Below are 11,498 nucleotides of genomic sequence, written 5' to 3' on the forward strand. Positions count from 1 at the left end.
CACGCAAGCTCATATTGATATTTCGATACAGGTTTTGCTGTTATCTGCAGAGAAAGACTACACTATATAGGGAGCGTGCTGGCTGCGGAATTAAGCGATGAATGCATCTTTCAATATATTCATTTTTAAACACAATACGTACCTGCAATTATGGCTATGCTTAGCTCAAGATTTTCACGAGGCCTGTACTAATGTTATGTCCATCAGAATGAATTATGGTACTCTTGTTCTCAATGCTCCTGATATGCACAGTGGGAATTCATAATTTTATTTTATTTTCAGTTGTATCATCAGTTTGTATGGATTTGCTGTAGTTACTGCAAATGTTAGGTTGCTGCCCCCTTGTACTGTCATTTGTATCTTACGAGTAGCAACACAATGAATTGGTTCCTTTTCTGCAAGTGTAGTTTCAGGGATATTACTCAGTTATATGAGTATTGACAAAGCATTTGATGACTAACCTTTTATCAGATTTTACCGTTGAGTTTTGGTGAGGTCAATTATATAACAACAGGTACAAAGGCCTTCTAGTTGTCCTGGTTCCTAGAAGTGTCTGAATGCAAAACCTTAGCGTCATTGGATTGCACATGAGATGATGCCAAAATTGACATTTAGAAATCCAGTTAAAATCACTCTGCCTGTTCATACATGTAGATTTGAACTTTTAATCTTCTAATATTTGAAACTTAAGTTAGTAGGTTTAAAAAGTAGACCGTTAATTGCTTACCAACATTGCTCAAATCACAAAGCTCTGAGCTCCTTACTTTTCAGGTATAACGAACAAAGTAAAATATAAAACCAAATGACAGCACAACCACATTAATAGTATGGCAAAAAGGCGGGGAACCAGTTGCATACTTCTTTCACAGGTTCAAGCATTTAGTAGAATGGTAAAAGAGACCATATCACTTGACAATGCATTAAATCAGTCCCAACTTTGTGCAGCCAAAGAAATTACCAACTAGAGAGATTAATATATCCAAACCGTGGACTAGTAGACTTCATAACCTACCCCCTGCTTGTCTACACACATTGGAACACTGAACTTTCTGTCAAAAATCCGATGTCAAGTTAGCAAAGTGATTCATATTACTTGCCACCACTATGCTTAGCTTTTGAGTGTGATTCCAGAGCTTGTTCAGAACCAAATGTCCTGCAACAAAAAGTTATTTTGATTAAATTGTCATTTGCATTATAATTTAGCTTTATAACCACAAGATGTACCTATTACAGCTCTTGCAGGAATGTGATCCTCCTGATTTTGGTGTCTGCTGGTTTGGCTTGTTGGCAGCAGTTTTCCCAGCCTGCTTTGCCGGGTAAGGCGTATCTACATGACCACCACTTTTCTTGCCATCTGCACAGACAGTGGAAGTGAATTCGATTACAGTCTTATAGAGAATATAAAATATTTGGACCTAATCATATGCTTTATCCAACAATGTGCACTATCTGAAATGATTAAATCAAAAATATGATGATGCTCAAATAAAATGGATCTGTATAAAATATAAGCAACAATGTCGGATGCCGGAAAGTATAATTTCAGAACAAGAAATCACCTGTTTTCTGGGGAGTCGCTTTTGCCTTTTTGCTCGGAACTGGTGTTTTGGTAGCTGATTCTACAGGTCGCTTCTTGCTTGGTTCAACCTTTTGGGAAAAACGTACTGTTAAAAGCCAAACTAAACGATACAATTCACCTTTGTTCCACTGTAGATGAGAGTGGAGCATGTTGTACATTACCTTCTTAGGACTCTCTTTGTTGCTCTCATCAGATTCATCGTCGGACTCATCCTCGTCATCCTCATCCTGTAAATTTGATAGTAATTAGCTGTATTTTAGATAAGAACAAATTTGTAAATAGCATCCTTGAGCACTTAATCTTTTTGTAAAATGTCATCACCCTAGCTCAAGAAATCACAAAATCAACTAGAAGGAAACGATAAATTCATACCAAACTGTACTACATCCTCTGGAGACATAAAAATTTGTTAAGATTATTTACCAGAGCATGAAAATAAATCATATAAGCTGACTCACAATATTCTAGCAATAGCAGTACTAAAAACATGACATAATTTCCAGTTACCCTGAAAGCTTTCGTGAATGAACCCTTAAGAAACAGAACATCAAAGAAAACGCCAACTAAAGACATATATTTCAGAGTTTCAAAATAACAGAGAACTATACACTTTTTTATGTTCATTGTGACTATCATTTCTACCACTAACAATTTCCAACCTAGAAGCTCAAGCTAAAAGAGTAATGCAGCATCAAGACCATTTTGCTAAATTCTTGATGGCACACATGCTTGGATAGTAATTCACAGTTGAAACTCTTGATTCCTCAACTAAATGAACAAAAACAAGCTAGGATGCCTCTAATTGGAGAGTTATAGACGACACTAGTCTCACTCATAATCAAACTTAAAGAGGTTCACAATTAGGAACAAAGTACACCTAAATGAAGCGTCATTAATTTACAACCAGAAATTGACGAGTCTACCTCAGAGTCATCGTCAGCGTCGGACATCACATCTTCGTCGCTACTTTCATTGTCTTCTTTGGATTTTACATCTTTGTTTGGCTCCACCAGCTTCCCTTTTTTCTTACCAGCATCAGATTCCTTTCCTTTGGCTGCACTAGCCTTTTCAGCTTCAACAGGTTTCTCTTGCTTTGCCTTGGACTCAGGTTTCCCTGCAAATTTACATGTCATACCAAAATTTATGACTATTCAGCGGAAACTTCAAATTACAAACAGGGACAAGAATTATGCATAGTACCATTTTTGGCAATGCTAAGTGGAATATTTTCCTCAGATTCAGAATCATCTGGTCAAAAGATACATGCATCTAAGTCACTAGAAAAAACACAGTAAAAACTATATATAGATACACAGGGGAAGGGGCAAAGGAGCAATAGACAGAGTTAACGGGCAGGGTGAGAATGATAATCACCAGATTCTCCCTCGGGCAAGGCAGTGGCAGCAAAAAGAAGACAGAGTCAAGGAAGAAAATTCATAGACAAACTTGATTGAGTGTATTCAAGATAATATTCAAGGAGACATTTAAAAATGTGCATCCATATCAGAGGATATTCTTCTTCAAACGGGTTAGAGGCCTTGTATCCAAAGAAGTAGACACTTCCACTTTTCCAGTTGTGAGATAACTCAAAATCTTGGTCAAACACCAAGTCAAATTGTTGCTGAGGCAATTTCTCAGTGAACAGTGTTCCAAGAACAAGTTTCTTTCCATCGACATTCACAAACAAGCATACAGATTCATTTCCTTTCTCCTTTTTCAATTCACCAAGACAAGCCTGCACAGGGAGAAAGAAAATAACATTTTAAATTTTACCCAAAACAATTTAAAACAGGCATGACATAGTGAAAATAGACTGTTTGCTATACCTGAGAAAGATGCAAAACCATGCCATCACCAGACAAGACCTTAAGGGGCTCTCCACTTTTCACCTCAACTCCTGGAAATGACAAATTGATATAATTTTTTCACTAAGAATCGTCCACAATATATAACAGTAGGCAGACAATTAATTTTAAAGCACGAGCATCACAGAATGTTCAATATACTTGATACAAACATAAAGAAGAACTCTAGTTCCCAAAAAATTCACTATCATCTCGAAAAGCAATATGAATTACATAAACTCAAAGAGAAATAACTGTATATGATATTTATGTGGTCCAATGAGCAGAAAAACAATGAGCTCCCCAATCAAAGATGAATGAGGCACTATAAGTCCCATTGCTGAGAGGCGATTGTGCATTCTCACTTCTCATTACAGAAACATAAATGACATCCATAGAAGAAATTCAACAGGTAAGTTGGCAAAGAAACTTTCTTACGCAAGTCAGGAGCAGAGCATTAAGGTACCATGCAAACAAAAGTACAGCTCTCAGCCAGGAAATCCCCATACCATGAACCATGGCTAATCCTCAAACGATGAAGAATGCATTTTGTAGCAACAAGACAGCTTAGAACGGAAAACACATATTCCATAGATGTGTAAACAACAACACTTCTAAAACAGACAATAACGAAACGAAAATGCAACCTGTTTTTCTTTTTTGACGGATTAAGAGAACAGCATTCGCAGACTGGAATCAGCCACGAATGAAATGGGAAAAAAAGAAAAACGAGAAAGTAAAACAGAAATGATAACAACCAAACTACGGACTAAAAAACAAAGGAGGGGGAATCCCGAGAAACCAAATAAAAATCCTGAAAATGCCCTCTAAACAAGTAAGTGATCAACCATCATATAACATAAGAACAGAGGAAAGCGAGAGAGAACCTTACCCCAAAACTCCATGTCCGAAAGCTGGGAAAAGCGAAGGCCGGGTTTAAGAGAGAGACAGAGTCTAGGGTTTTAGAGCAAGGGGAAGCGCAGTGAGGCAGTGCAACTTGGAAGATATAATTGGAAGAAAACGGGTTTCTGTTCAGCGCGGCCACAAAAAAGCGCTTCTCTGGGGAATCGGGTTGATGGTCTGTTTGAGCTTGGGCCTTGGACCTGGACTAATTAGGTGCCATTGCCTAAACTTTTTAACAAGCTTTAAATAGTTTTAAATCATCAATAAGTAACTAAATAATAAAAATATTGATTTGAAATTTTAGTTCAATTTGAATTTTTTTAGGTTTTATGGATTAAATCCAATAAAATCTATTTATATCCTCATTCTTCAATTTGTTGTTATAAGTATTAAATCACTGATCGTCGTGTCATTTTGTTCCTCCCGTACATACAATAAATATATTTTAATATTTTAAAATATATTATAAATAAAATTAATATATAAACCCATATATCATGGTAAAAAAAATAAAAAATAAAAAAAATTAACTTATCAACTAATATAAAACTTAAGAAATTGAATAAGTTAACTATTTTATCAATTGATATATATTTTTTGAATCATAAAAAATCATATAGCAGTGTCATAATCGTTCTTTTGTATCTACAACACCTCTTTTATGCGTAACAGTATAGATTATTGAGCGCAACTACAATGTAAATTTATCAACTAATAAAACAGAAAAAGGACAGCTTGTTTGTAAATAACTTATAAAATTCTAAAATAAGATATTTTGAATATTATAAGTTCAATTAAAAAAAAATAACTTCTTCGAATTTCTTTTAAAACATCTTATAAGCTCTTTAATTTTAACATAAAAAAAAAAAACACATTTACGATCTTGTTAGTTTTTCACTCTTACCCTTCATATTTTTTTCAGTTATTATTATAGTATAAAGAGTTTATTTTGTCCAACAGTAATCTGTCATTTTATAAGTTTCGACATTTTATTTAGAAAGACCCTCTTAATCTCTTTAAATTACAGTATGATACTCAAAAAGTTTGAGATGTTTATTTAAATAAATCTTTATATGTTCCCACTCATTGTGGTTTGGAGCTGATCATGATATGTACAAATTGTTCCCACTTGTCATTTTTTTAAATTCTATTGGTACACTATACATGAATCTTTCCAATATTTTTTGTCAATGTAAGTACTTGACTGAAATATTATTTATTATCTTAGTACACTTGACAGCAAAAAAGGTTTATCTTAATTTAAAAAAAAAAGCAAATTGTAATTTTATAAAATATATCTTAAAGTGTTGCGCTTTAAAGCAGTGTCTAAATGGTATCAGTACATGATTCTATGCGAATTTGTGTGGTGGAGAATCATTATTTTGAGCTGATTAAGAAATTAAATAATGAAGTGTGTGACATATTACAATTAAATAAATTGTCTCGTCTGATAGCACAAAACTTAAATATTATATCTACGCAAATCCGTGTGGTTAAGAATCGTTATATCATGCTGAATAATGGATTAAATAATAAAATGTAGGGTACATAAATATTCTATTAATTTATTTCGATTATTTTTCTCGTCATTTGCGTCATGTGGGATTTTTTTTTTTCTTTCTTGTCCTTCATCTTTGGAATTTTATACATTAAAGTTAAAAAGATTTATTTAAAAAAATTATATGGTTGGATAAGTTTGTAATAGCAGAAAAATAACGGAAGTCTCTTCATTCCACGAATAAAAATATCAAATAATATATGTCCTCTTTCTGCTATTTCTCAAAAGTTCAAAACTTCAGCATTCAACTCCCAAACGCTAAGAACTCACAAGCATTAATAGTGGGGGCGGCCTGCTTCACATCGCCTATGTTCTTTATGTTTTTTACTTAATAATAATGATTTTGATTGGTGTTTTAATAATTTCATGTTGGGGCTATCCCCATTAATCACGTAAATCTAGTTAAATTTTATGATGTAATTTATTTCAATTTAAGTATTGCCATATGTCCGCCAACTCCCAAAAACTTAAAACAAAATTAGGTTTGCGAGTTGAGTTGATGGGTTAACATTTCCTCTCTTGTATATTTGAGCTGGTGACACTCATTTTCTCATGACATTATTCTAATATTCCCATGGAGTTTTTTAGTATCATTCTTCATCAGGTGTCCCTCAACTTCAAGGTAGGCATCGCGGTGAACTCAAGACTCATTCCACCACGTGCTTTATTATGATCCACCCACCCACAAAGGTAAGTATAACTCGAGTTTCTTTTTAATTTTAAAAAGATAAAGATGGTGAGTGTGAATAGCAGATGTGGGCGGGAGGGAAAAAAGAAAGGGTGGAGGTCGGCAGAGGCGAGGGCGAGGTGAGCGTCGACTAGGGAAGAGAGAAGGAGAAAAATAGGGGGAGAGAGATAGAGAGACTTGTATCTTTGGCGAGCGGCGGGGGCAATAGGGAAGAGATGCATATGAATATATATATATATATATATTTTTAACCCAAACCCACCATATTAGAAGTGGGTCCAAGATAATATTTTTTAATCCGAGATTAATTCCCACCAATACTGAACCTCCATATTTCTAATATAAAAAGTGCTCATCATTTTTAAATTTTTTGAAATCCTTATTCCAACTAATATGCCACGGTCATGTAGCTAACAAAGATGTCGTAAACCAAGATACAACAAGATTTTAATTCAACACATATTGCATCATCAAATTCAACTAAATCATGAGAAAAGAACGTCATCTTGATAACCTAGTATCAATATTTACGAGGAGCGATGACAAAAAAATCTACTATTAAAACGGCTACAGAGTGAAATTATTAAAACATCATCCAAAAGCTACCAGATTTAGCCTTGACCAATAAGAATTCTGACAATACCGACAATAAAGTTAACTTTCCTTATTTACCAAATAATATAATCATACCCCCTTAATTCATTTTAGGGGGGTGGATTTTAGAAAAAGAAAGAGAATATGGGAGAGTGCTAGCTCATTTTTTCTTATTGAGAATTGGAACCGTAATTTTTATAAATTAAATAATAATATTCTTATCATTTGCTTTTTTAAAAATGAAATTATATAAGAGGGCTCTTATTATATAAAAATAAAACTAAAATTTCGATATTAAACAAACAGTAAATAATAAGTTCAAATAAAGATACATAACATAGGCTGTGTATTGGTTTATTTGAGTCGTAAAACACCAGAAATCAGTGCGGTTTTGACTGAATTTCTAAGCCACAATTTACATATCAATTGGACAAAAACGATTGGGTAGAATTCTGGTGCTCATACTCATAGTCCACGCAAATCTTCAACTTTTAATAATGAGGGACCAGCACCAAAACAATAGCAAAAAGTATTTAAGATCTTATAGCAACTGTTTTCGTCAACAGACTGTGAGTTGATTATACTTTCTCATTATGCAAATAATTTTTTTTAATTAATTAAATTTATAAATAATTTTGTATCTATATACACGTAAATCTAGTTCTAGTTCATTTTATTGATCTTAATTAAATAATTTATATTATTTTTTACTTATTTAATTAAATTAATATAATAAAAGTTAAAATTACGCAGGCATTTCAAATTTATTTTCAGCAGTAGAATTTGTAAAATTATAAGTTAGATCCATTTTGATCGTATTTGAATTAATTATATGACATATATAATATATTTATTATATTATTCATGTATATTTTAAATAAATAATAATTAATTATATAAGTATTATACTTGTTTTGTAATTATATTTAATTTAATCAAACCTATTTTAAGTAAAAATTATCCCAAAAATTTATATTATTTGTTTAGATTGGTGGAAGTGTAGAGATAGAAGAGCACATTTTGGCCGTGAAAGTTTAAAGAATATTAAGATTACGCCATTTAACAACAACATCCCACTTTCCGACAATCGCGAGGTGGGAAGAGAGAGTGAGACAGAATTTTCTTTTTTTTTTTTTTAAATATAAAATTTTGTGTAATTATACATAAATTTTATGTGATTTGAAAAATTATATCCGATATTTTTAAATTTTGTTTTCATTTAAGAATAAATTTGTGTATTGATCAAAATTTACTATTATGGAGGGAGGGAGTGTAATTATTTATTATTTTTTTCATAGACAAAATCTAGAGAGAGAAAGGGGAGAGAGAGAGTTTGAAAAGAAAAAAGACGTAGAAGAAACTGCAAGTGATGGCGGTGCTTCGGATTCTATGAATCGCTTTTCACATATTTGGTAGAAGATTTGTCAATGGAAATGCCTAGTAGGCGATCGAATTATACTCTGTTAAGCCAAATTCCCGACGAGCCATTGTACCAACAGCCCAAGTACTCCGCCTCAACCAGCGGAGCGGTGACTCAACAGCCTTATTACTACGAGTCTCACTCCGGAGAGAAGAATAAGTTGAAGTCGGAGAGAGCGGGTGCGGGTTCCTTCGACTGGGACGTGATTGATCAGCGAATGATTCAAGCCCAGCCGCAGCAGAGCCGGATCGGGACGTCAGCGTTCCCCGGCTCCTTCGGGTTGCAGAGGCAGTCTAGTGGGAGCAGTTTCGCTGAGAGCTCGATCTCGGGGGAATATTATGTACCTTCACTGTCGAACCCTGATGTGGTGGGTCTCAGTCATTTCAGTGATGGCGGTGGGGAATTGAGGGTGAAGACGGCGGATGTGCTTGGTGGAGGCTCCTCTTCTTCTAAGAGCTGGGCTCAGCAGACGGAGGAGAGTTACCAGTTGCAGCTGGCTTTGGCTCTTCGTCTCTCCTCCGAAGCCACCTGTGCTGATGGCCCGAATTTCTTGGATCCGGTGCAGAATGAATCGGCTTCCCTTGGCTCTGCAGAGGCCATTTCCCATCGATTCTGGGTAACATAAACGAAAATGGCTATAACTATTATTCTTTTATTCTTGCTTTATCTGCCATGGGGTTAAATTTGGTGTTCTTTGCAGTGAAATTAAATATGCTAGTGACGGATGGACCGGCCATTGTTTGCTTTGGCGGCGGAAGTCATTGCATGCCATCGAATGATATTAGTTGCATTGCTAAAATCGATTAACATAGTAATAGATAAATCAGGACCTTGTTTTAGACAATTATCAAATCTAGAAAATATCATGAACTCTATATAGTTTGAAAATAAGAACCATATCTTGGTTTGGTTTCTCTGAGGGGTATGAGTGGAAAGTGGAAGAAGGATTGCAGGATTAAGTATGGCAATTTGAAGAGATTCCATTGACTAAAATTTTCAAGGGAAACTTGGATTCTGGACCATTTCCATGTCCAAAACTTGCAACTGATCCGAGAGCAAGAAGAGTTTATTGATTTAATGTTGCAAAGAAGTACGGCCACATAGACCCTCCTTGCCCACAACTGACATGAGCATTATGAATTTTCTTTATATGTGCAACAAATAAAATTTTTCATGTGCTTGGGAAAAATTGTTGGACTTTGAGAATTTAGACACGTAGCTGACTTGAACGTCTGACTGATGCTGAAATGACTTTAAGACCTTGTACATAGAAGCAAAATGAATGCTCTGTATCTGACACAAACATGTCTATATAGTTGCAAAAAACTTTGATGCTGCAGTGACGAGTCTAATTTGCCACGTATTGCATAAAAAGGATTGTTTTTTAGTATTTCTTGCCGCCATTTGCTTATCTTTCCTGTGGTGGTGCATTATTTGCAAGGGTTTCGTCTGAAAGAAACAAAATTTAAGATGCATGTTAATGTGTGTGGTTTGATACCAGAAATTGGTGGAAACTTTTGGACATGTTAAGGTACGTCATCGCCCAAATTTTGTTAGTAAATTGTTGACTATCACTCGTCTGAAGATCAAAGGTGATGCACTATAGTCCAGTATCTTTGGTTACTACTATTTTGGTGTAGTTTAAATATTTATCATTGGCGAACTTGAATACAAAATGAGGTTATTTGGTTGTTTTCGTCAGAGTATGATCTATGCACTGTTATGTCTGGCCAGAATTACCAGAAATTGCCAAATCCAACTGATGTGAGTTGGTACGGTCTTTCTAGAACTTTGCATACGGGGCATTATGACTGCTAAATATGGCGACATAGATCCTTCTTTCTCTTGTATTTCGTCTTCGACATATTACGCAAAGATGCCTGATACCTTTTGCTAGAAGTTTGATCAAACTCCCTCCAAATTGAGTATCATCTGAGTTTTCATATATAAAATCACAAAAAGGAAAAGAAAAGAAAATTTGAGTACCCATTCAATTATATTACATATTTGGGATATAGGAAGTTTGACCGGGGTGTCTAAGATATCTCAAACTTATTAGCGAATTAAAGGAGTACACACCTAGTTTTCACATTTCAGTAGATAACATATCAATCCTGATATGTGAACTGAAGTGATTCCGTGTAAAGTTCTGTTGGACCCCATACATATGTTTTAGCGAGGGCCATGTCTTCGTTTTATTGAAGCCATTATGGAGAACTGAAATGACTGTAGTCCTCATCACTAGTTAGGATACTGAATTACTTAATATGAGAACCAAGAAATGTGAATGGCGATCTGGCTTAGAACTGGATCAAGAAAATAGTGATATTAGGTGATATTAAGGAATAGTCACATGCCGCATGCTTTTTTGGTTTCTCAGAACGTGTCTGTCAGTGAATTCAATCAAGGTCTGCATGGCATTATAGTTTTCCAGTTTGTTTTTTAACTGTTATGATGTGAAACATTTCTATGCTTATACTATAGAGAATTGCTTTTTCAGATAAACGGCTGCTTATCATACTCTGACATAGTTCCCGATGGATTTTACTCTATTCATGGGATGGATCCATATGTCTGGGCTGTGTGCTCTGATCTTCAGGAAAGTGGTCGGGTTCCATCTCTTGAATCGTTAAGGACTGTTGATCCTGCTAACGTGTCATCTGTTGAAGTGATATCAGTGGATCGGCGAGGTGATCCCAGCTTGAGAGAGCTGCAGAATCGTATTCATAATGTGTCATCAAGTAGCATCACAACGGAGGAAGTTGTTGACCAACTTGCAAAGCTAGTTTGCAATCATTTAGGGTGAGCACTTGAATTCCTTGTTAACTATTCCAGCAAACTTTTTCTTCTTTTGATAATGTCTGCTTGTCTTCCTAAGGGGTGCAGCTTCTAATGGGGAAGATGACTTAATT

The 11,498-nt window shown here is 34.8% G+C and overlaps 3 protein-coding genes across 5 annotated transcripts in view; 2 read left to right on the plus strand and 1 right to left on the minus strand.

Annotated features, from left to right (window-relative positions):
* Positions 1-401, plus strand: part of LOC105179532 (splicing factor U2af small subunit B) — a 3,164-nt gene extending 2,763 nt beyond the window's left edge. For all 3 annotated transcript variants that reach the window (XR_849305.2, XR_849304.2, XM_011103185.2), the window contains one exon: positions 32-401. The gene's annotated coding sequence lies outside the window, so the exon portion shown is untranslated. The remainder of the gene's footprint in view (positions 1-31) is intronic.
* Positions 402-793: 392 nt separating this feature from the next.
* Positions 794-4,464, minus strand: LOC105179534 (histone deacetylase HDT1). The gene is made up of 10 exons (XM_011103186.2): positions 4,316-4,464; positions 3,406-3,476; positions 3,094-3,314; positions 2,954-2,976; positions 2,780-2,827; positions 2,503-2,693; positions 1,741-1,806; positions 1,560-1,647; positions 1,225-1,354; positions 794-1,153 (listed from the first exon to the last, which is right to left on the minus strand). Exons 1-10 carry the CDS (start codon positions 4,326-4,328, stop codon positions 1,090-1,092), a joined length of 915 nt encoding a protein of 304 aa, XP_011101488.1. The 5' UTR covers positions 4,329-4,464; the 3' UTR covers positions 794-1,089.
* A 3,978-nt stretch (positions 4,465-8,442) lies between these two features.
* The window catches only part of LOC105179535 (serine/threonine-protein kinase CTR1), an 11,102-nt gene continuing 8,046 nt past the window's right edge, over positions 8,443-11,498 (plus strand). Inside the window, exons 1-3 of the mRNA XM_011103187.2 lie at positions 8,443-9,202; positions 11,087-11,388; positions 11,465-11,498. Of these exons, the coding sequence (XP_011101489.1) occupies positions 8,594-9,202; positions 11,087-11,388; positions 11,465-11,498 (945 nt within the window). The 5' untranslated portion in view covers positions 8,443-8,593. The remainder of the gene's footprint in view (positions 9,203-11,086; positions 11,389-11,464) is intronic.

This window comes from Sesamum indicum, unplaced genomic scaffold (genome assembly GCF_000512975.1).
Source record: "Sesamum indicum cultivar Zhongzhi No. 13 unplaced genomic scaffold, S_indicum_v1.0 scaffold00165, whole genome shotgun sequence".
NCBI classification, from domain to species: domain Eukaryota; kingdom Viridiplantae; phylum Streptophyta; class Magnoliopsida; order Lamiales; family Pedaliaceae; genus Sesamum; species Sesamum indicum.